The sequence below is a fragment of the Gymnoscopelus braueri genome (assembly GCF_963280865.1).
Source record: "Gymnoscopelus braueri genome assembly, chromosome: 1".
Classification (NCBI taxonomy): domain Eukaryota; kingdom Metazoa; phylum Chordata; class Actinopteri; order Myctophiformes; family Myctophidae; genus Gymnoscopelus; species Gymnoscopelus braueri.
The window spans coordinates 10810499-10836478 of NC_137603.1; the positions used below are offsets into that span (position 1 = coordinate 10810499).

The 25980-nt window shown below is 40.8% G+C and overlaps 1 protein-coding gene across 2 annotated transcripts; it reads left to right on the forward strand.

The window, feature by feature from the left end:
- The first annotated feature begins 458 nt into the window (after nt 1-458).
- On the forward strand, nt 459-24967 carry znf395a (zinc finger protein 395a). Of its 2 annotated transcripts, XM_080427022.1 has the most exons (11): nt 459-543; nt 640-746; nt 7318-7775; nt 8520-8764; nt 9353-9465; nt 10347-10549; nt 11271-11371; nt 13383-13731; nt 14457-14576; nt 18569-18687; nt 20315-24967. In XM_080427022.1, exons 3-11 carry the CDS (start codon nt 7596-7598, stop codon nt 20424-20426), a joined length of 1542 nt encoding a protein of 513 aa, XP_080283148.1. In that variant the 5' UTR covers nt 459-543; nt 640-746; nt 7318-7595; the 3' UTR covers nt 20427-24967. The 2 variants fall into 2 exon arrangements, with proteins under 2 accessions (XP_080283148.1, XP_080283147.1); XM_080427021.1 differs by lacking the exon at nt 459-543 and having other exon boundaries at nt 552-746.
- The last annotated feature ends 1013 nt before the right edge of the window (nt 24968-25980 follow it).

Consider the following 25980-nt stretch of genomic DNA (forward strand, 5'->3'; position numbering starts at 1 on the left):
TTAGATATCAAATATAAAGTGCTTACCCGATGGCCACGGATGTTACAATTCTGTACGTGCCCGCAGAAGTACCCGTATCTTCCATATTGTTCAATAAAAAGCATTTTAATCCGATTGGTGGCCATTTTCTTCGTTTTCGCCATATGCTTTCAACTACGTGACCCTATCGGTTGGGAGGTGTATTGCTCACTGATACATTATAACTCTATGCGAAAATGGCCACCAATCGAATTACAATGCTTTTCATTGAACAATACGGAAGATACGGGTACTTCTAAGGGCCCAAACATAATTGTAACATCCATAGCCATAGGGTAAGCACTTTATATTTGAAATCTGAACGTCTATGTAGATGTACAGGCTGTAAATGGAGAAAGTGCAAACACCATGTTGAGGTCATGTTTCAGTGCTACGAAGAGAAGAATCCAGAACATTCCAGGTTTATTCAAAAATCCGGTCCGTGATGGCGTTGCCTCTCTCCCAGCTCAGACATAGAAAAGGTTCAAGTCCCAGCCGGTCACAGCAAGCCTGAGATGGAAGGGGGTGTGTAACTGTGTGTAACAGTGTGTGTGTAGATGTACAGGACTGACACACAGGCTGAGCCCATTGAAACTTTGCCTTGTTTTTCTGACACAACAGAGGTGTTTTGCAAGCCCTTTTTGACGGCACCTTCTGCGGACATATGCCACGTTGACCACACGACACAGCGCTGCAAGTTTCCAATGACATCACTGCGTTCGATTCAGGTATTATATAAAAAGAATTTCATCATAAATATACAGTCATGTTTTGCTTGCATTTGTTATGTTGCTCAGGGGCGTCATTTGGGGTTTTAGGGGGATGGCAATTGCCACCCCCTGCTTTCACATTTAACCTAAACATTCAGGTCTTTTATTCCCATTTCCTGCTTTTTTTTGGCAGATGAATCTGATTCTAGATCAACACGTATAGACACTTGTTTTCTTTCTGCATCCTTCATTCATTGATCACTTTAAAACTGGCCTCCCTATTTTGGGCATGTCATTTTCCTCTTTAAAAAAATAAACAAAAAAATAGATCTACAAGCTCACAACTTATCTTAGATCTGCCATTCTTGAAATAGGGCGTAAGTGGTCACTTTTTGCCACCCTCAAGTTTTTTTTTAACGAAATGACGCCTCTCTATGTGCTTTTGTGGTCCTGATAGTTGTCCCGTTTGCATGAAAACATTCCGCGATTAAAACGTCGCATAGCCAACTGTTAACGACAATGACTCCAGTCTTTGCCTTGTGCAGATTCAGGGAAGTCATTGGTACTTTAGTCGAACATGGTCGCCCTCTTAACCTACTTCACACTCTTAACCTACTTCACATAAAAAGTTGTGTGTGCTGTGTGGTAGCTCTGCAGTAATGGCAGGCGGCGGACACCTTGGGAATTGTTGGAAAACTTTGTAGGCATTAAATAATATATGTAACGCATGTGGATGCCTCTCGTTTTGTCTAGTTCTTACTTTCATTTCCCATAATAATGCACGTTTTTAAGTATTTGCCTCGCATTTTGCTGCTATACCACGTCTGGCAGTAGTGCGTGTTGCTGCTGAGCCGTTAGAACGTTGTGTACTGCTGCTGCTGTGTGAGAGAGTGAAAAACACAATGGACAAAGTACGCTACGCTTCCAGTGTTGCCAGGTTGTGTGAGAGAAACGAGCAACTAGGTCTGGGAAAACAAGCCCAAAAGAAGCAACTAGGCCACATGAGCACTTTAAACCTATATGCATCGGCTATTTGAAAATAGACTATCTACAAGCGTTGTGAGCGTGTAGATCTGCTAAACTCTTGCAATAAAATTTGAAATATTTGCAATGTTTTTTTTTTCTTTTTTCATTCTACACAAATGCTCCCTCGCATGAAACATCTATGAACATATTTATTGAGAAAAAATAATTAAAACGTTTGGAGGCAACTACACGTTAGAAACAAGCCCACAAAACAACTACCAAAATTTACAAGCAACTTTACAGAAAAGACGCCCCAAAGTCGCTTATAATTAGCAGACTTGGCAACACTACAGTACAGTACACTACAGCACCAGTGCCATCTAGAAGGCTCTGTACAGCACGGGTTGCTGGCCTGTTGCAGTACCGCCACCGTGCTCTGGGAGGTGTCGTGGGCCCTGCTCCTGAGTTGTTTATGAAGAGACGAGCCTCCTAATGAAGCCATGATGTCATTATGATTGATGGGCTGTGCACCCAACCCCTTGTCCAGTGTTTTTGCTCCTTTCAGTTACTGAGGTCGACAACATGTTGAAGATGTTTTGTTATTTAACAAATGAACAATAAATACAAATACAAATAATAAATAATGATAAATGCACTCCGCATGGTTCTTTGTGGATAATTTAGAAGATAGTCAGGTCTTGCATGATTTGGATGATGATGACGATGGTGATCCACAATCATCTATTCTACAGCATGGTTCATATAAGTGCAAGTCCTAGTCCTTCATATGTTATTTATCATTGTGTCTGAGCTTTCCACCCTGAAAATAGAGACAACAGGCTGTGTTGTTGAGTTGTGTGGACAGGTCAGTTTGAGACAGATTAGTGTTCAATCATGCCACACTTATTGTTCTTTTGTAAGCCCTATGGAGGATGGCTGGATGTGAATGACTAGTCATTATTATGAAAATCAAATAGTTTATGTGACTATTGTCTTGCCTTAAGAAATATACTGTATTTCCGCTTGTTTTTTACCATTGCCTGATAGTAACGCATTACTGCCACCAGAGGTGGTAATGCACCTACAAGCTGTTTGCCAACCCAACCACAATAAAGAGAGAGCGACTTTGTGGACTTCCAGTCATGCTTTCAGTATACGTGGACTTCAAAATAAAAATAAAAGCCAAGTATCCGATTATTTCTGCTTAGGAACAGCAGACTATTAGAAAAATGATTTTTGTTAGCCATTCACATCCCTAGAAGGTACAGTAACAAACTGAGAATTGAGGTGTTGCCACCAGAAGATGAGTTTCTGTGAAGTTGTACAACAACATTATCTTACTGCGTGTATGTCTATCTGAACATTCAAAAGGTTGAATGTTTTACAGGGCTGATTAAACCAAAGTGTTTATCACTGTAATAGAGTGATGACTCTTGCAGGGTTCTTTTGTTAACACATTTTTCAGTGTATAAAGTCAAATATTGCTGAGGAGATGGTGCAGTGAAGTTCCTGTACACCACAGCAGAGACTATGGGTTTCAATACTCTAAGGTGCCTCTGGCTTGGATGAAGGCCCGTACGAGCACAATTGGCTGTGGGTGGGAATCCGTGCGCGGAGGTCAATCTTTGTCGCTGCACCAGTGACTCCTATACAGGCTGGAGCGGCATCTGTCAGCAGGGGGTGTTGAACGGTATCCTAAGGAGTAGGGTGGAGGAGGCGCTACGTCCTCTCGGTAGGGGCTCCTCACTGGCAGGTGAGCCAGTAGGGGCAGCAGTGAGTCTACAAGTCTACACAGAAATTACAAAAATTTGGGAATTGGCCTAACAACTAAATTGAAACGAAAAGTGGAAAAATTATTGGCTACTAAGTAAGGTCAAGCCAGGCTATGCCAGGCTATTCCTTTTCCTAGGTAAACAACTGAAGACTTTATGAATTATTCATGAGCTACGTCATGTTTTGGGTGTAGCCGCATCATGTTCTAGGCATGGCAGAGCTTCAAATAACATCCAGAAAGTGTGTGGAACAGCGAGCCGAGTGACTCAGTGTGTTACAGAGATGCTGGGTTTGCATTCCCAAGATCCTGGGTTTGCGGGTGTATTTATTTATTTTTTGACTCCAAAGCATGTCACGGCAAATGTTAGGTTAGTGTAAAGTTAGGTTTAGGCATAGTTTTTTTGTGAGGTTAGGTTAAAGGTATCATGACATTCATTTTCACTTTTTTTATTTTCAATGTTTTATTTGGGGTTTTATGACCTCAATTACACCCAAAAAACCTGAACTTAGAACATTCAGTGGATTTTCTGTGGTCTGGGGTTTTCTGAATAATTAGGCTGAAAAGTAATCTGAGCTTGGCCCTTCGACAGTGAGGTCACAGTCGATTAATCCCGCCCACTCTCCTCCTCGCCCCTCCCCTCCCCTATCCTTTCCTTTGGGGGGGGGGCGGAGCAGAGGCGATGATTGACAGGCAAAATCCCTCACCAGCGACACCCGCAGGCAAAGATTTCTTTTTTCATTGCAGTTGAAAAGGCTTTAGAAATGTGAGAGAAAAACACCTGCCATGGATCAATGGAATGGAATTTTCACTTAAAACTTTTTGTACACTTTTGAAGGACCAGGACAAAGACTTTGAATGTGGTGTAAAAGTGAATGTCATTAAACCTTTAAGGCAAAAAAAAATAAAGTCTTGATTCACAAGATGATCGCGTCGCCTCACCTGTCCTTAAATTAAGTTTGTCCTGTGGGCCCCGCCCCCCGAGGCACAATGGACAGTGGTCTATTTGAGTTAAGAAAATTGTGTGCATCAACTCATGATTATATCATGGATTTCTTTATGTCCTTTTACACACCTTGTCAGATTTAGTTGTAAAGATCGACTGATGACCTGCGCATAATCTAAGCAGTAAGCACATGTACTTGGACATGGCCAGAATTTTTCACTCAACGTGGTGAAATGTTACTCTGATGGAACGACTTAACAGGCATTGCAAACAAAGTTAAGATGTTTCTACAGGTTGGTGACTAGTGAATCATGATTTGTGGCCTTAGCACCATTGGAGTTTTAAAAAATGTATTGGATTAATTCTTAGTTTATATTTCATTAAGATTGTAGTGTGAAACTGTTTTATCCCTAAATCCACCCCTGCACATTTGGTACAGTAGAACTGTGCTACCGTGAAAGAAAAAAACACAAGGCCAATGTTTTTGCAATCACGGGGAAAGCCTGCTGCTGCTGTGATCAGTTACCACTGGCCAGTGAGTCAGCTCTTACCGTAACACTTGAGAAAGGGGGGAGGCAGGGGGGTAACCTTTTGCCCACCACCAGATCTGTTGCAGGAAATGTTTTGTTGTGTGCTCCTCTTTTCCTTATTTTTGTCTCTTCTCCACTGCTTGTGTTCCTACACACGCCTATAATATATCTCACTCCCTATATCTCTCGTTGTCTCTCTGCCTTAATCTCTTCATCTCTCCTTATCTCCCTCTGTGTCTCTCCCTCCCTCTTACCTCATTCTGTGTCTGAGCTCCTAATGGGTAATAGGATATGGCCACTCAGTGGACCAAATCGGGCCCCCAAGGGGCCTAACTGTAAATTACAGCACTTGCTTTCTCTAGAATCAGTGAGTCACCCTGCCTTGCTTTGTGTTGTTCCAACATAGACCTACATACATGTACACCTGTTACTGGAACCAGACTCCCACCGAGTCCACTCCATATTGGCCAACTATTGGCCTATTCCCCTTTTTCCATTTTCTTTCTTACTGCTTATGTTTACTACCTGTGTCATTTCTGCTTTTATGGGATATCTAATGAGCTCTACAGGTGACAAACTTAAAGGGATATTTCACTTTCAAAAAAATTTTGGGTCATTTTATCGTCTACTCAGGCTTTTGGGAGCATCCCGGACAGTTTTTAAGTTGCTTTATTCAGTATTTAGATATTTGATATTCATTTTATCAGACACGCCCCCTTCTTATACAAACCCACTGTAACTTCAAACTCCATTTTAACCATGTTAGATTCATTGAAAAGACCCGTCCTTGGTTCTGGTGACTGATATTGTCCTTCTAATACATGAGGAGACCATGTTTTTTTCAATTACTTTTTTCATTTATTTTTAATATTTTTTGGGGAAAATGAAAAAAAATAATTATGTAATAAATGGAAAAAACACGGCCCCCTCACACGTATTAGGAGGGCAGGATGAAACACCAGAACCAACGACGGGTGTTTTCAATGAATCTAACATGCAAAAGAGTTATAATGGGTTTGTATAGGAAGGGGGCGTGTCTGATAAAATATCAAATATCTAAATACTGAATCAAGCAACTTGTCTGGCTCCCAAAAGCCTGAGTAGAAGATATAATGACCCAAAATGTTTTTGAAAGTGAAATATCTCTTTAAGTGCAAACGTACTAGGCCAATAACGTTTATTCAAATCTCATTCTCAAAAGCTTGATTGGAGGTGTTGCCATCTAAAGTTTACAGACACTGCACTGTGAGACAGTGTAGGAGGTCGACAGACTGTAGGAAAGCTGAGAGGTAGACGGTGTAGGAGAAAAAGACAGCAGGAAAGTTGGGAGGGAGACAGTGTAGGAGAGACAGACGGTAAGAAAGCTGAGAGGTAGACAGTGTAGGAGAGACCGACGGTAAGAAACGCTGAGAGGAAGACAGACTGTGACAGTCTTGAAGAGACAGTAGGACAGCTGAGGGGGAGACTGTGTAAGAGTAAGGGTGTAAGAGCAGGGGTGTAGTGGAGCCGTGGTGCGGTGGAGCGGCACCCCACCAGCTGTTTGAGCTGCACGCGCCCGCATATTGCATGGGCATGCATGTGCGTACCTGTGAGAGTGTGTTCAACTTATTTCGAACTTATTAGCACCTACCTGACGCGGCCGCACATGCACTGCCGCAAGACCAGCGTGGTCTCACAACGTCATCCCTAACCTCGTGTCACGATTAAATGTATCGATCAAAAACAACCATTTACACACCGTCTGACAAAAGCTGCAGAGTGACAACAGCGCAAACATAGGTATGACCCTGGCTGGCTCCATATCAAATGGTCCAGTGTGGGACGTGTTAAGTTCTGTAGGCCACTTTTAAAGGAGGCATAGCTGTCAGAATCTTTGGACTGAAGCAGTCCAAAGATAAATGTTCAGTCTTGTGGAAGCTCAGTCGATACAAATAATTCACCTTGAACCTCGTGACTATGATTCATCCTACATAGCAGAGCCCTCTGGTTCTACTGCTCAGCTCACAGTGAGTGTTGAAGCAGAGTTTTGAGGAAAAAGAGCAGGGCAGCTCAGCAAACCCTCCCGGGATAAAATGCTGCAGAATGGAGTTGCAGAGCAGGATAGCTTTTCCTGATTCTTGTATGATGAATTACACGTGACAAGCCTAATATCTACATTTATGTCATCCAGTGTCCTGTTGCACAATACATTAGTATATACCCTTGCACTGTCAGTAGTCAAACCTAATAGATTGGCTACAAAGTCTTTCTCATTTTACAGTTTCAATTAGAACCCCCCCCCACTGGTTATGTGATTGTTTTCTGTGGGCTCCACAAGTTCTACAGGACATTTTAAAATAGCATGTTCATCCTCCTCTCTCTCTCTCTCTCTTACAGTTGTGGTACAGTTTGACTCAGTCCGGATCCTGTGGACCAGAAGCATCCAGTACTCCCTAACATTCAGACAGAATGACATACTGTCACTGGGTTTGACAGACAGAAGAGGGATTCAGGAAGAGAAGGACACACGGAGACCTAACTGATCAGTTGACCTAAGGACAGAAAAAAAGTTAAACAGACCTTATATACAGAGAGAGAGAGAGACAAACAGAGCAACAGACAAACAGACAGAGACAAATACTAGCACACAAAGTGAGACAGACAGACAGACCGCCATGATACCCAAGGCACGCCTGGGGAAACGTTCCCCACTGGGAGCACTCGTTTGCTCCTCCTCATCCCTGGACCCTGAGACCCTCGGAGACCAGTACGGTGGCATGGCTGGCGCTGCCATGATAGCAGGACCAGGACCGCAGACCCACCACGGCAGAGTCAAACTTCACCCTGGACAGAAGGTGAGACGAGCAGAGGGGAAGGGGATAAAGGAATGTGGCTGCTGTATTTTTAATCTATTTTTTATTTAGTATTATAGTAGGGTCTTCTGGACATTGAACATTCATTCATGACCTAGAAGTGATAATCATATCAGTAAAATAGGCATGGAAAAACACAAACATTGTATTGATAAAATTAATTAATTTGGTCATTGTTTTCCACGTTTGTCTTGGTGTTCACTTCTGTCTATAAAACATTGACTGTAACAATGTAATCCATTATGCCACAGTTGCTGTCATATCTGTGGTATGAGGCCAGACCGGCTATTAGTGCTGTGGTTCTCAACTGTTGGGTCCTCACCCAAAAGTGGACGAGTCCATTTTGAGTGGGTCGTGCTTCTGCTCAGTCAAAAAGTGTAACATTTAGACATTTACAGATGCTGCACTTATATTCTTATTTTTGAAAGACACCTGTTGCATCGTTGGTAGCTGCATGGTGTTGACACATCTGCAAGCTCACAAGGTATTGTGAGCTTGTGGAACAGCTATTTTCGGTGCGCGACACCATTTGTACAATAAAGTATGAATCATGCTTGACATTCCAAAGTGAGAGTGAGAGGCAGAACAAAAAAAGGTTAATGCTGCCCCTTTTCATCCATCTTCCACGGCAGTGTTACAGTTCAGATGTTATGTTATTTTGCTCAGAGATCATGTGTACTGTATTTAGTATTTACAGTGTGTAAACCGTGGTCTCTGCTCCTCCAGGTGTATTTACAGTGTGGAGGTCGTGAGTGCTCGGGGTTGGTGGAGCAGCACAACCACGTGGACAATCAGGTGTCCGTTTTCCTGCACACACTGGGACGCCACGTCCTGAGAAAGACGGAGGATGTGTGGACCTCCCCTTCTGCTCCTCCGCCGCTCCCTCCTCCTTCCTCCCCTACCACCTCCTCAGTCATACACTCTCTTGGAAAGAGCCACACCATCTCCTCCTGCATCGATGTGCCTGGGAGGTAAGAGGAGGGGGGTCATAAGGGGTGTATGGAGGTGACATGCGTGTGTATGTGTGTTAGTGTTGGTTATTTTGACAGCAAATTTTGTTTTAGTCATAGTCTTTTGAATAAAATTCCATTTAGCTTTAGTCATCTGAAATGTTTTAGTTTTTGTCTAATTTCAGTCGACAAAATATAAGATTATAGTCGACTAAATCTACAGTTGATTTAGTCGACTAAAATGTATTTTGGCGGTGCCTTGATGGCGTCGTAATGGCTGACACCCTAGCGCAACCAAGCATAAAATGACTCGTCTTAGTTCTACTGTATCTCTTCTCCACTAGTCTCTCTCTAACATTTGAATCTAGTTTTTATTTGTTGACGAAATTGTCAATATATTTAGTCTCAGTTTTAGTCATCATAGCTTAGTTTTTATTTAGTTTTTATCTAGTTTTCGTCAGTGAAAAAAGGTAGTCGACGTTATAGTTTTAGTCAACGAAATCAACACTGATGTGTGTGTATGCTATATAATACAAATATCTCTCTTTCCGCATACCTATTTGTTTAAAGTCTCTGTGCCTCTCTTCTCCCCCTCCCCTCCTCCCCTAGTCAGAGGAGTCCAGAGGCGGGGGAAATGGATGAGATGATGGCCGCCTTGGTCCTCACTAGTCTGTCCTGCAGCCCTCTGCTCCACAGCCCCCCCCACAGAGGTGCCCCTGCAGGTGAGACACAGACACACACAGAAGGAGGAGTGGTGATAGTGGAAGCACTCAGTGGTGTAAAGTATCTAAGTACATTTACTCAAGTACTGTACTTAAGTACAATTTTGAGGTATTTGTACTTTACTTGAGTATTTCCAATTTCCAATACTTTTACTTCTACTCCACTACATCTCAGAGGCAAATATTGTACTTTTACTCGACTACAATTATTTGAAAACTTTAGTTACTTTTCAGATATAAATTATGATATTATGAAACTTACATTAACCACTTTAGCCCTATTTTATACCTAGGCTATTTGAAAATAGCCGATCTACAAGCTCACAACGCGTCGCAACGCGTCGCATCGCGACGCGTTGTGAGCTTGTAGATCTGCTATTTTCAAATATTTTAGTAATTTTACTTTTGGTACTTCAAGTACATTTTGATGCCAATACTTTTGTACTTTTACTCAAGTACATTTTGAATTCTGGACTTTTACTTTTAACGAAGTATTTCTATATTGCAGTATTGGTACTTTTACTCAAGTAAAGAATTTGAGTCCTTTTTCTACCACTGGAAGTACTAGTGACAGTAGCAGTGGCAGCAGTAATGCTAGCATGGGCATGGAAAATAGTAACGCAAGCAGCAGTGTGGCTTTAGCAGTAGCAGCAATCCTTGTAATGTCTTGTAATAAATGCTGTAGTAGTAGTAGTTATGATAGTAACAGTAAAAGTAATACTGTTCTAATGGAATAGTTGTAGCATTAGTAATAGAGCATTAGTAACAGTGTGAGTAAGTGACAAATAAATCCCTCTTGATTTTCTTGAAACATTATCCACTGATAATACATTAATTACTTGCTGTGCGTGTGCGTGTGCGTGTGCGTGTGTGTGCGTTAGCTCCAGGCATGGAGTGTGCAGGAGGTGAGCTCTCAGACAGTGGGAGCAGCGGCTACTGGAGTGTCGGCGGTGGCAATGGAAGCCCGGTCCCGTCTCCACCAATCACAGAGGCCGATGGCAGCGTGGCCACGCCCTCTGACGAGGGATTGGACATGGAGTTGGAGCAGGTGCTTTTTGACGAGCCGGCGCCACGAAAACGCAGAGTGAGTGTAGTGTGTGTGTGTAAATAACATTGCGTCGGCCATATTGATACTTTCACTGTTACTTGAAAACATTCAGTTCAAAATAATCTGAGTTTTTAAAGTAGTTTGTTTCTCCCCCCCCTCTCTCTTGCTGTTTGTTCCTCTCTCCCTTAATCTTTTCAGTTTCTCTCTCCTGCTTTCTCTCTCACTCGCTGAATCTCTCCCTCCTTTCTCTTTCTCTTTCCTTCTCTCCGCCACTCTGTCTCCCTTTTTCTCCATCTTTCTATCTCTCTCTCTTTCTATTGGTTCTACTCTTTCTTTGTCTTTCTCTCTCTCTTTCTCCCACTTTGTCCCACCCCCTTGTCCTCCTCCCTCTCTTTCTCAGTCACCATGACTGATTTCCAGCATGTCCTCCATGGAAGCACGTTGCGCAGCGAAAATAGCCGATCTACAAGCTCTCAATGCGTCTGCGACGCCTTGAGAGCTTGTAGAATAGGCTATTTTTGATTATTATTTTGAAAGATTAGAGCATTTGAAGTGGTTAAACTAGCAATATGTTCAGAAGCATCTTCCATAAAACCCTAATATCTCAGATATTTCATAAAAGCAAAGGCTAAAGCCTCCGTCTGTGATTTCTTTCACAGCAGAAACAATATTACTAAAACATAATTTTACATATTGTGTTCATTGTATAGGAAACTTTAATCCATGCTTTCTGTTTGTACCTTTCTTTCCCCATCAGAACTCGGTGAAGGTCGCCTACCGGTGTCTGTGGCCGAGTTGTGGGAAAGTCCTCACGTCAGTGGTGGGGATAAAGCGTCACATCCGCACGCTACACCTGGGGTGAGTTTTGCAGCGGGGTGCCTTGTTGTATATAATAACAACAACAACAATTATAATACTTTTAAAAATGTACCTGGAGGTGCGAAGTCTGCGAACCCTCCTGCTCCAACTTACTTGACCTTTGAGCATATCAACCCAAAACATAGGAGCGATTACAATAACCAACACATTGCTGCAGGCAGGATAATAATAAATATAACCTTTCATAAATACATACATAAAATTTTGAGAATAACACATTTTCTCAGAGTTACAAACGGATAAATTAATACTGAGGATTTTAGTGTGTACGATTCAATTTCTACTTTAGGACCTTTAGTATTCTCGTGTTATCCTGGCAAATGTTCTATTGTCTCCTGTCATTGTGTTTGGGGTCCATTTCTGGTTTTGTGTCTGAGGGAAAATGCAGTGTTTCTCTGTGTAATTGTATTTATAATATAATAATAATATAATATAATATTATGTACTGTTACCATTCAGTCAAACTGTGTTTGGGTTAATTTTAGCTTCGGTTACGCTTCTATTTCAGTCCCTGTTGTAGCAGCATAAGTCAGGTTATTGTGTATAATGTGTTTTTATGTTTTTGAGTTCTACTTACATCTACTTATACTGTACACACTGCAATATCGTGAGTTTCAATTCAACTTTGAGAGTGTAGAACTGGACCTTTGCTAGTCAATCTTTAGAGTTAAATTAAAACGCAGGATTTCACAGTGCACTTGTAGAAAACAGGCCGCATTTATTTGGTCGGGTTCCATTCATCCCCGATTGTATGTAACAATTGTTGAGCTGATAAGTCGTCATAGAAAATGCACTGTGAATGTGTGGAAGTGGTCTTGGGCAGCTAGGCGAGGGCAGACGTTTATTTCTCCTCAAGCGTGGGTGATAGTCGTCTGGCTGTGGTGGTGGCAGGTCACTGCTTAATGACTGCAGAGGAACGGAAATGTTGCAAACACCATGGTTTTCTCAACTGAGACCTGAAGTTATTATAGTGATTGTGTATTTTTGCAGACTAAGGAGTAGAATCCATCCAGAGCTTTCTGTCTCTCCTACACTGCCTCCTACTGTCTGTCTCTCCTGACTCCTACACGGTCTCCCTCTTAGCTTTCCTACCATCTGTCTCTCCTACACTGCCTCCTACTGTCTGTCTCTCCTGACTCCTACACGGTCTCCCTCTTAGCTTTCCTACCATCTGTCTCTCCTACGCTGTCTCTCTCAGCTTTCCTACTTTCTGTCTTTCCTGTACTCTCCATCCTCAGCTTTCCTACTGCTTGTCTCTCCTACACTGCCTCAATCTCAGCTTCCGTACTGCCTGCCTCTCCTAAATGTTCTCCCCCTCAACTTTCCTATTGTCTGTCTCTCCTGCACAGTCTCCCTCTCAGTTTTCTTACTGTCTCTTCCCTACACGTTTGTCTTACGGTCTAATATAACTGCAGTGGTGGAAAAAGTACTCAAATTCTTTACTTAAGTAAAAGTACCAATACTGCAATATAAAAATACTCTGTTACAAGTAAAAGTCCAGAATTCAAAATTTACTTGAGTAAAAGTACAAAAGTATTGGCATCAAAATGTACTTAAAGTACCAAAAGTAAAAGTACAAAATATTTGAAAATAGACGATCTACAAGCTCACAACGCGTCGCCTAGGTATAAAATATGGCTAAAGTGGTTAATGTATATTCTATAATGTAATAATTTTTATCTGCAAAGTAACTAGTAAGTAAAGTTTTCAAATAATTGTAGTGGAGTAAAAGTACAATATTTGCCTCTGAGATGTAGTGGAGTAGAAGTAAAAGTATTGGAAATTGGAAATACTCAAGTAAAGTACAAATACCTCAAAATTGTACTTAAGTACAGTACTTAAGTAAATGTACTTAGTTACTTTCCATCACTGAATATAAGTACAAATATGGAGGGGAGGAGACCACCCACTCTTGTTTTTGTTTTAAAAAGCGAATTAACCAATGAACATATCATTCTTTCCCATCCCTCTCTCTCTCTCTCTCTGCCAGCCAAAATGGCGAACACGAGCGTTGCTCCCGCAGCGAGGAGGACTTCTACTACACCGAGATCCACCAGCGAGACCAGCAGGCTCTCACGCCACCTCCCACACCTCTCCTGCCTGCCCTCAGCCCCTGGCCGCCAGGAAGCTCTGTCTCCTCCTCCTCCCCTCCCAGCCTCCCTACTCCTCCTGCTGCCTGTGCCTCCCTGGTAATCACAGAGAGCTCCAACATGGACGGGGTAGGAGGACCGGGCGAGTCCGTCTTGCCCATAGATCATGGGTCCCCCCTGGCCTGCTTGCTGAGCCAGTCGGCCCCCTCTGGTAGCTTCTGGCAGGTTCAGTCTGAACACTCCTATCAGGTACACAGAGGACCAGTTCATTTGATTGTAATTATATCAGTAATAATAGTAATAACGATGTTGGGTTCTTCTTAACCCATTAAGACCGGGGACGCATCTGTGTCATTTTATAGATTTCTTTGGCTCTGTGGCGCTATGAGCTTGTAGATCTGCTATGTTTTTTAAATCGGGAAAATGTGTGCAAATCTTTGAATATATATATATATTTAAAATCTTTGCTTCTGGGGATTCTACAAATGTCCTCTAAATCCTAAATCCTTTTGAAAAGAACGTATGTTGCTATAATCAGTGGTTCTCAAAAGTTTTCATGTCAAGGACCAACATTATATGTATTTGGCCGCAGACCCCCATCTCAAAATATGTTGTTCCAAGGACCCCCCAGAAGCAAAGATTTAAGTTAAAAATGTTCGCTTTAAAAAATATATATATTCAAAGATTTGCCCAAAAAATCACAGTTTTTCAAAAAATAGCAGATCTACAAGCTCATAGCGCGGCACTCGGTGCCGCGCTATGAGCTTGTAGATCTGCTATTTTTGAATAGCCCAAAGAAATCTTAAAATGACACCGATGCGTTCCCGGTCTTATTGGGTTAAGAAAAGAAAATGATCGTATGTCATTACATGGTCTTTACTTAGTAAATAAAAAATATTATTTTGTATCTGTACGGCTTAATGGATGAAGGCGTGTTTCAGTCCTTTTGATAGTTTGTGTGGACTCCTTTTTAGGCGCTGCCGGTGTCCCCGGCCTCTGACCAGCAGGTGGCGTCTCCTCCTCCTGTAGTCTCCAGTGCCACTTCCTGTCATTGGACCACCACCTCCACCACCTCCGGCTCTCACAGCAGACAGGTACGTCCCGTCCCGCAATCATTCACAGAGCTATTTGCTACTCTGTTAGCTATGCCATCCTGCGTCAGTTTTATTTTAGGGGTAAACATCCTCCTGGCACTGGACAGAACGTGCTACATATCCTCCCCTCCCCCCCCCTCTGTGGTCACCCTTTCACACACCCCTTACAGCAATAACAGTAACGTACAACTAATGCTATAAAGCACTTGCCATGGAAATGTTAGAATTTTCTTAACCCATTAAGCCCTGGAACGCATCTCTGTCACTTTTTCATTTGAGCTAAAAAAGCATTGTTTTACACTTTGGCTATTCAAAAATAGCAGATCTACAAGCTCGTAGCGCGGCACCGAGTGCCGCACTACGAGCTTGTAGATCTGCTATTTTTTGAAAAAACGTGAAAATGTGTGCAAATCTTTGAATATATATAGTTTTTAAGCGAACATTTTTGACTCGAATCTTTACTTCTGAATTACTTCAAAATATTTTGAGATGGGGGTCGGCGGGCCAAATACATGTCATGTTGGGGGTCCTTGACATGGAAAAGTTTGAGAACCTCTCATATAGAAACATACGTTTTTCAGAATACTGTTGGGATTTAGAAGACATTTCTAGAATCGGCTTCAGGTCTCAATGGGTTAAATGTTATTGTGCTGACTTATCCATTACACAGTCAAATCTGGAGTGTTACTCAAGAGTGTAAAAAAATGGATTTCAGCCAGACCTCTCGCCTGCACTGGCACAGTGCTGAAACCCAAGTATAGACATTGGTCTGGCTGGCTAGGTAAGAGCCTGCATCTGTCCCATATTACATTTTACAATGGTAGTCAAGTCAGACATTATTTGTCTGACATACAGTCTTACAGAGCCCCACAATATGTCACGCAGCGTGTACTCAAAAAAGCTGTCATAACCATATCTGTCAACCCTCCCGTTCTGTCAAGAAGCTGTCACATCCATACCTGTCAACCCCTCTTGTTTTTTCAAAAAAGCTGTCATAAACCATACCTGTCAACCCTCCCGTTTTTCCAGGATATGCTTCCATATTTTACCCGTCTCGACTGCTTCCCGTTTGAATATTTACCCATAAATATTCCTTTTTTTCTTTTTAAATTTCCTATAAAATGTTAATAAAAACAATCAAAGAGGACTATTTTTGTTGTATGAACTGAACTGTAGTCGGGAATAGCATTGCTTCCACAGACTGGTTGCTTCCTTGTTGAACATCCCGGAAATCCTGAAGTGGACTTTTTTTCATTGAATGAACTGAAATCTAACCCTAAACCTAAATCTTGGTCAAACGGCTGTATATAAACAACAACAACATCAACAACAACAAGACTGTTCCTTATTTTCAAATTGTATTGTTGACAGGTATGGTCAGAACCTTGCTGTCATCATCACAGGCTGATATGCATGGCAGTTAGTTGTTGACGGTTATCATAGTCTATCTATAGAAATAACTATTTCCAATTCAACCCACATTGACAGAAAAGTCCCGTTTTATTCTATTTCGGCCATTCTCGGTGAGCCTACAACTCCCATGATACATTTTGCGTGCAAGTTTCTGTTTGATGGAATGTCTACCCTACAGCAAATATATGGAGATATTGGTGAAATATCTCCATACTGTATATTGGTGTCCCTTTAATGGCCCTTTCAGACACAACCGATTAGCATTTTGCTTGTTGCTGGGTACAGGACACTGTAGGGGGATTCGTGAAGGACAGAGCAAAATAGGAGTTTTCAAAGATTCTAGCGGGACTGCATCGCTACGTGTACTACATCAAATGTGACACGTTTTCTATATTAATGCAATATTCTGTATGAAAATTTGACATCTTTACCTCGATTAACCACTTAAACCCTATATAGTTTATCCAGTTGACCGGTGTCACCTATATTGGTCTAGTTGGTCCCCTCCTTTTTTCTCTCTCCACCTCTTGCCAAATTCTGTGTTGTTGAATGTTCACCTATCATGACATGTGCAGAATAGGGACGCTATAGGTTTCATGTGGTTTACAAACGTTGATAGGGTCTGTCGAGTTATCGAGGAGGAACAAATATAGCAATCCTAAGCAAGCCATTGGAAATGATTGTTTTCACAGTGTAGTGGTGGTGCCTTTTGTCATGTTGTGTCTGCACTGCAGCCCCTCAACACTTAACTTCCCCCTTGGAATATTTTGGACAACTTCACTTTAATCTCTTAATTGCTCTTAAAAATGCAGTTCCTCGTTGGAGAGCCCCCTCTTTAACATCCATACTTCCTCTTGACTCCACACAGCAGCCTTTGTGTGCTTCTAGCAGTTTGATTTTCCATACTAGTAGCTGCCCAAGAAGCATGTCGAAATATCACTGGCACACACAGAGAGAGAGAGAGACAGAGAGAGAGAGAGAGAGAGAGGATCCTTCGGGTGTACAATATGCTGTTGTTTTACAGAGACAGATTTACGAGGTCGTCCACCTCAGTGGGGCGTCCTCCTCCTCCTGGGTGTTTACCAGGCAATCCCCCTGCTGACTCCATCACATTTTCCATCACTGGGGCTGCCTTTGTCTCTCTGTGCCTCCTGTCCTTTTGCCCCCCCCCCTCCCCTCCCTCTCTCTGATAGAGCACACTGCCACCCACAGGCATAAAGGTGTAACTGCAGAGTGTTTTGGTCATGAGGTAAACAACACGTGGACAAAGGCAGGCAGGCAGGAGGAGGGCAGTAGAGGAGGAGGAGGAGGAGGAGGAGGAGGAGGAGGAGAGCAGGGGGAAGGAGGGTAGATGCAACACAAAGAACCATTAAAGATGGCTTTTAGTGTGATGCACGTACACTGCCTCGTTGGAACATTAAAGTAGATGTCTGTTAAGAGTATTTGTTGCTGGGGGGGAGGGTGTAACATTTAGGAAATAGTGGAGAAAAAACATTGCCATTTTACAAGACGTATGGACAAAAAAATATTATGCATATTTGGAGCAAATATAATTTACCAGAAAAAAGCAGCAGTGTTGCATTTGGGGGAAAAAAACCCTGAACATTGACTGTGTGTTGAAGCAGAGTAACAGTTACAGACAGAACCTTAGCATTAGATGGTGCTGTGACTTCTAGTAACATTAGTTATAATATAGTTGGTCTCACAACCTCTTGTCTTTGGAATTTGGCCCATGATCTGGACAAACATTCTTATAATGAATCTCTGAAAGGTAATCAAATATATATTTATGCAAGTTGATCCCAATTTCTCCAAAGCACTTGCTTATAGGAAATGTCTGTGCACTTAATAACAACAATAATACTTTTAATTACATGCCAAGTGCACTAATAACAACAATAATACTTTTAATGACATGCCAAGTGCACTAATAACAACAATAATACTTTTAATGACATGCCAAGTGCACTAATAACAACAATAATACTTTTAATGACATGCCAAGTGCACTAATAACAACAATAATACTTTTAATGACATGCCAAGTGCACTAATAACAACAATAATACTTTTAATGACATGCCAAGTGCACTAATAACAACAATAATACTTTTAATTACATGCCAAGTGCACTAATAACAACAATGATAATACTTTTAATTACATGCCAAGTGCACTAATAACAACAATAATAATACTTTTAATTACATGCCAAGTGCACTAATAACAACAATACTACTTTTAATTACATGCCAAGTGCACTAATAACAACAATAATACTTTTAATTACATGCCAAGTGCACTAATAACAACAATAATACTTTTAATTACATGCCAAGTGCATTAGTAACAACAATAATACTTTTAATTACATGCCAAGTGCACTAATAACAACAATAATACTTTTAATTATATGCCAAGACTGTATTTGCCCTGGGCGAGGGGAGTAATAAAAGGTCAGAGAGGGTGAAAACTGAGCAACCCTAAGGATTGTAGCTTGAAATTTGCACTAGGGACGATAACTGATGTTGTGTCCTTTCATCCACGGTCCTTATGTGTGCATTCTCTCTTTCCCTCAGGGAGCGCCGTTCCGCGTCCGCTCCGTCAGCGTAGGAGAACAGTGGCTCCAGCAGCACAGCGCCCCTCTGAGGCCTCATCCTGCCAGCGCTTCTCCTCCACGCGGCCACTGGACAGCAAGGTCAGTTAGTCCCTGTCATTAAATTATGTGATCAAATTTAACCTAATCCAGCCAAATCCAATATGTTATGCAGGGGAGGCTTCTGCAGCCTTCATTGGTTTTCCCTTTGTAGTTTGGTATAAGACTCATCTATTCATCCGTCTGTCTTTTCCTCAGTCTCTCTCTCACTCATTAGTTCAGTGGTTCTCAACCTTTTCAGGCCGTGACCCCCCAAAATAATCATATTTCATATTTGAACTGGGGACCCCTCACCCTGATGAGTACTTGGAATTGTAGGAGTTGAGGCATTATATTTTCGGTTCCACAGATAGATATTGTGAAAATAGCCGATCTACAAGCTCACAACGCCCCGCAAAGCGAGGCGTTGTGAGCTTGTAGATCGGCTATTTTCACAATTTTTGCCTCTTTCTTATATTGTTGACAATTTGGCCAATGTTTGACCAGTTTTATAGTATAGTTTGTCAATTACTTTTTGATGCAGTTTTCTTTTCTTTCTTTTTGAGGTATTAAAAAAGGTCTGAAAAGTCACTTCACTGTCTTCTGGGGACCCCCCCAAAATCATGTGGGGACCCCCCTGGGGGTCCCGACCCACAGGTTAAGAACCACTGCATTAGCTGACCCATGAGGTTGTCTGTCTTTATGTCATTCTGTATGCAATGACTCAATACACTACTGTATATCATCATCAAATAAGTCACAACATAAGTTCAGGAAACTATGGCGGTCAAAGCTCAACGTGGCGGTCAATTATTAAAACATCGCCGTACAACTTATTCATCGTACAAGGGTTTGATTGCATTAGACATTTTGTCTCAAGGCCATTTCACTTCCCCTGCATTTCTTTTCATCAAGTTTCCTAGATGGCGAGAGGATAATAAAGTAAAATGACGTGGAAGTTTGTCCTTTCACTGTTCATGTTTCAGGAATCTTGTTGAAATGAAGTAATGGCTCACTGATAACTACTACTCATGAACTAAAACTAATGTGCCGGGTACACCACAGGGCATATGCCAGAACCACAAGTCCTTTTTTATTCAAACACATTACCACACGATTCACAAACATCAGGTGTTACTTTTAGGTGTGGTTTCCTACAAAGCAAATAAACAGAAAACTATTGGAGCTCACACATGTCTTGCACTATGCAACAGGTGGAATCGACTCATCATACCAAATGGGACATTTAGACCTGGAACGCATCTGTCATTTTTAGATTTGAGCTAAAAAAGCATTATTTTACACTTTGGCTATTCAAAAATAGCAGATATACAAGCTCATAGCGCGGCACAGAGTGCCGCACTATGAGCTTGTAGATCTGCTATTTTTGAAAAATCTAGAAAATGTGTGCAAATCTATATTTTTCAAAGCGAACATTTGTAACTCAAATCTTTGCTTCTGGGGGTCCCTGGAACAAAATATTTTGAGATGGGGGGGGTCCGCGGCCAAATACATATACATTTTGCGGTCCTTGACATGAAAACGTTTGAGAAACACTGACATGGCAACACAAGTAAAAAAACTAAAAAAAAAACTGTTAGGATTTAGATGACATTTGTAGAATGGGAAACCTCAGGCCTTAATGGGTTTTAAATGCTTATAATGTTTGTATAACCTACCTGATCTCCAGGCGGGTGCGTGGCGAGGCCAAGAAGTGCCGCAAAGTGTACGGCATCGAGCACAGAGACCAGTGGTGCACCGCCTGCCGCTGGAAGAAAGCCTGCCAGCGCTTCCTCGACTGAAACGACCCGCAGCCAGAGAAGGAGAAAGGAGGAGGAGATGGAGAGTGGTGGAAGAGGAGGTGAAACCGAGGAGGAGCAGGAGCGACGGCAAGGAGGTAGAGAAACACAAATACAAAAGAGGAACTCTGGAGAGCGAGTTTTTCTCCTCCTAAAGAAAGACTACGGGGAGGATTAAGGACCTAAGAAAAAGTATCATTTTTGTAATCTTTAAGTTTGCTAAGGTCGTGTTAAAAGTGCTTTTTCTTCTTGTGCGTATCTTGCTGACCTCATCGTCCAAACAAGCTGTGTGGGTGCTTATGGTGAACAGCAGCGCGGGGCAGCTATGTGAACTTTTAACCTTTTTAAACTGTTGACATGTAAGCAGCTGACATGGTTCTAGAGCGCCACTTCCTGGTGGATCGGTTTACATCCTGTCCTAGATTCTCACAGACCATGCTGGGTGGGGTTTACAGACACACGCCAGGTCTCTCTTTAAGCCATTAAGACGTGAGGCAGATTCTAAAAATGATTTCTAAATCCTAACAGTTTTTTGAAAAAAAAAATTTTAATCGCGATTTTTCAAAAATAGCAGATCTACCAGCTCATAGAGCGGCACTCGGTGCAGCGCTATGAGCTTGTATATCTGCTATTTTTGAATAGCCAAAGAAATGACACAGATGCGTTCCCGGTCTTAATGGGTTAACCTCATTATTAACCACTTAAACCCCTCTATTCTTATTCAAACTGACCTGAGTTTCTACAGTAACTGTACTTTTTCCCCCCTCTACACTATATTTCAAAATAGCCAATCTACAAAGTGAGCTTGTAGATCGGCTATTTTTTTGGCTAATGTTCCTCCCAGAGAATATGGATGCTGGGTTCAAGTGGTTAAAAAAAGACAGGTAACTTGTAATGTCTCTTTTATAAACACAGATTCTTAACACAACAAACGCATATTATTTCAAATTCGGATTTGCTCACAAATATACAAAATACATGGTTTCATTTAGCTGACAAGTTTGTACCTCGTCAGTGTATTTCCCCATTCTCTTTGTGTGTATCTATATGTACAATAGTATATACTCTGTTGGTTGGCTCAAATTGCTTTGTCATCTGTCAAACAGTTTATCCGCTAAGCAGCAAAGAAGGGATACACGATAAAATCCTGTATTCAGTTTTAGGAGCCACAACCATTTTTTTTTTTTTTTTTTTTTTTTTCGTCAAAAACGGTGCTTATGGGGTTAAAAATAATAGTAAAATGTAATGGTACTTGATCAAACATGCAAAAAACCAAGGTCAGTTACGATTGTAACTTTTATATAAAATCTTGTTACATTTATTCCATTTGATTCACACAAATGCATTTTTGGTCACATTTTTGTGTATGAAATTAATCAGTTTCAAGAACGTAAGATCCTGTCCTTAAAAACTCTTTTGTAAGCTATCGTCTTAAGAGGACCAGAAACTTGAACTGTTGGATTATATGTCAATGCCAGACACCATTTTGTGTCATGTTTTTCCAACAGCAGCGGTGATTTGAAATGAAAAAAACTTCCAGTGACACATTTGTCTTTGTAGGATTATTATTATAGTACTATTATAATCTTGATCAGACGGATGTACTTGCACTAAAGCAGCTTATGTTCATCAAGTAGATATACTGTACATGCTTTTGTACTTCTCATGGCTCAACTGGGGTTATAAGATTTCTGTTTGATATTGTACTACATTGTAAACACAGATTTTTTGTTCTCTCTAAATGAGTGATTGAGGTATAATCACAATATGTCAATCTTGTGATTTCAATATAATACAATATATTGTCAATATAATACAATATATTGCACAGCCCTAGATGTAACAACTAAGTGAAAGAATGGCCGTGTGCGTTCAGTGGAATCCTAGCAACTGGTACAGTATAGGGCTTCATAACATACTTCTCTCAATATATCTATTTAGTAAAGAGTTATTACATGATGTTTGTACTACACAGAAAAACATTTTTGTTCACTTTCAGAGTTAACCACATTCAATGTGGCGTCTCTGTTTTGGGCATGTCGTTATAGGCGCTAATTGTGAAACCTTTATCAAAATCTACAAGCTCACAATGTGTCACGGCGTGACGTGCTGTGAATTTGAAGACCTGCTATTTTCGTGTGACATCGTCGTAGCAACAAAGTATAACATCTATGGAGCTTAAAGGAGAATACCGGACAAATTAAGTGTTGTCTTTGATGTCTCGTTACTCACCTACCGACGTGAAAAGTGGCGTTCTTTTTTTCCATAGATTCCCCTGTCGTCATTTTTTTAAACCCCCTCCGTTGTCATAATGGGAGCGCGTGGGTTAGGGAGATTCGTCTAATAGATATTATCTATTATTGCTTGTTTCCAGAACCTGGCAACACGAGTTGCCAGGTTCTGGAAAGAAACAAGCATCCAGTGTTAAATCGTTCGCCATTAACGGTGGGCTCGCAGGAAGTTTCAGCGCATGTTTGACTATCATGAGACTCCACAATGACTAGCAGTAGAGAAAAAAACTACTTTGCATCGGTTATAATAGACGAATCTCCCTAACCCACGCGCTCCCATTATGACAACGGAGGGGGTTTAAAAAATGACGACAGGGGAATCTATGGAAAAAAAGAACGCCACTTTTCACGTCGGTAGGTGAGTAACGAGACATCAAAGACAACACTTAATTTGTCCGGTATTCTCCTTTAAGTCGAGTTCAACTAACACTCAAGATTTCACCGCGTAGACTCAGTATTTTAAAGAAAGCACAAATGACTATGCCCTCTTAAGATGCTACTATTTTTATAATTCAACTACAGCCAATTGTGAGTTTTACTTTTATGCCAGAAATCATTGTCACCCTAGATTATTTCATTTTCCTAAATGAATCAACTCCATTAGAGTGAAACTCTTTGTATATCCCACATAGTGGTCAGATTGATAGTAATATGATCATAGTAATTAATGTACAGTTCGGGCCACCCCTTTGCCCAACCGCTGTTATGAGAAAGAGGTCTTTTAAGAAATTGCTTCCTCCCACATTTGTCTTTTTTAATTGGCTGTTTTACAGGATCAAAAGTCTCCTGTTGTAATTTCTGTAGTTTGTTTATATGTGTGATGTCACGTCTTGTGTCCTGCCATTAACATGATGTAGGCTACAGTCTCATTTGAACAGATAATCACACAGCAGCTTCCGTGATCACGTTTAATTTTATTTTTGTATCTAAACATTTTTGCTGGAAACAAACTTAAGCAATTTACCTGTACATTATCATTGATCAGTTGTCCTCCATTTAACAGATATGCACTCCACGTAGCCTACCTTCACCAACTTGTAAATTACAGTAGGCCTATAATACTGTCTTTTTGCTGGCTTTATTTTCATGTTCTTCCATCGCATCTTCTGTGTTCCATGAATATTATCAATTTCTTTTCTTGGTGGAGCCAATGGAAACAAGCCATTTCTATGGAACTTATTTTGTCTACAGATTTATCAAAGGCAGTATTCATTAGGAGTGGCGACATAAAGTCACGTTTTCTTGTCAGATTATTAGGATTGCGAGAGCTAGGAAAGCTGTTCAGTGATCCAAGAACCACATTCAGTATAGACTGTTCATTCTTAATAATAGGCTATAACTATGTGGCCCCAGATGTATTCAATCCGGGGAGTCGATTGGCTTTCACCTAATTCATGCTTAGGTGATAAAGTGACAATTTCACCTGAAAAAAGTGTAGACTTTTTTCATTTGAAATGACATGTAATTTGTTTGCATATATCATGCACATTTACCCTTAAGTACACTTAAAGGTAGATACAGTACACTTTATGGCTATATGTTCAGTCTTCGTGGAAGAAGACATATTTAAGTTGTAGGTACGTTGTACCCTGCTACTTAAAGAAAACACTTACGTAGTAGTAGGCACTACTACTAAGAAAAGAAGAAGAAAAAACAAGACAAACTATTAGCTATTTGAATGTGAGGTTCATCTCCAATATAACTTTGATGTAGATATTTTTTTGGTGTCTTCCCGTATTGGCAATAGGACTTTTGAATCATGAACAAATTATACAGTTGAGCGAAAAACAAAAATATCAGCAAATGCATCTTTGAGCCAATATTGACTCGCCTAAGATGCCACCATTGAGTGGGTGTGTCACTCACATGAGTTCTAATGAAATGAATTTGTTACATCTTTTGAAATGTTTTGATTAAAGACTAATCTGTCATTAGTTGTATATTGTCTCTAGGACATTGGAAACCTTGTAATGACTTCTCTCAACTGTTTGGGGCAAAGTGTTTCTATTGATTGTTCTGTTTGTCTCAGAAACACAAATGTTTCTTTGCGGTAAACCAATGAGCCCACCCATATTTATATGGTCCTATGTTGGTCCTTGTGTTTATGGACCAAAAAGAAAACAAACAAACCAAGAAAAAAACAAAAGAGTTGAATATAATACCATTTTTAAGATGCACTCTTTTATACGCTGTTTGAAATGTTGATGTTGAATTATACTTTATACAAAAATAAATTGTCTCTTTTTGTCTATGGTTTGCCTCTTGATGTCCATATTTGCTTATAAAAGGTCAACTTGTGAAATGCAGTACAACTGTCAGTGGCGGACAGTAACTTAAGTACAGTTGTTCTATACCTGTACTTTACTTGAGTATTTGTGTTTTTGGATACTTTCACTCCACTACATTTCAAAGACAAATATTGTACTTTTATCTCCACTACATTTCTAAGAAGGGAAAAGGTACATTATGAATGAACCAATTAAGCCCTATTTAAAATGTTGTGAAAATAGTAGATCTACAAGCTCACAACGATCACGATGCAACACGTTGTGAGCTTCTAGATCTGTTATTTTCACAAAAATGTCAACACTTTAGAACAGCAATGCATTGATATAAAGAAAATACATTGTAAGTTGCCCTTTTTAGTATTTTTAAAGCAAGTACTCCAGTACTTTAACTCAAGTACACATTTGATAGTAATGTTTGACCAGGAGTATCTACCTGTATCTATACTTTGACTCAAGTACTGGGGTTGAGTACTTTGTCCACCACTAATCATCACAATACAAAGTCAGGAAGTGTGTGCAGACTTTACTTTTTTTTTAATGCTCATCTTCTGCTTACTTTTTTTTTAATGCTCATCTTCTGCTTGTCCTGCACCTGAATGACCTGAGTGGATGTGCATGCTTATGTGTGCGTGCATATGTCTGACGTGAAAAGATAAAAAACTAGTAAGGAAAGTGAGTGACTTACGTTCTACACACCCTTAAGTCCAGCTGCTCTTCTAGAGCAACTGGCCAGGGGTTGTGATGTATAAATACAGTAAGAATACATCATTAGAAGGAAGGGTGGCCAGTGGCCACCAGGCAAATGGCCAAATGTTGCCACAGTTTGTATGTGGCTGGTTATTTTCTGCCCTCTGCTATCTGTGGCTGGCAAACAAATCAAAGTGAACTCGCTGCACACTGCCCTTTTTACGCTTTCTTGCCTGGTTGAACAAGAGCTAAAGAAAAAATGGAATGTGAACAAAACTCATGACACAGAAA

Coding starts and splice junctions, on each gene's coding strand:
- znf395a (XM_080427022.1), top strand. CDS start 7,596: ATGATACCCAAGGCACGCCTGGGGAAACGTTCCCCACTGGGAGCACTC. Junction 9,466..10,346: donor CCACAGAGGTGCCCCTGCAG/GTGAGACACAGA, acceptor TGTGTGCGTTAG/CTCCAGGCATGGAGTGTGCA. Junction 18,688..20,314: donor CGCGGCCACTGGACAGCAAG/GTCAGTTAGTCC, acceptor CCTGATCTCCAG/GCGGGTGCGTGGCGAGGCCA.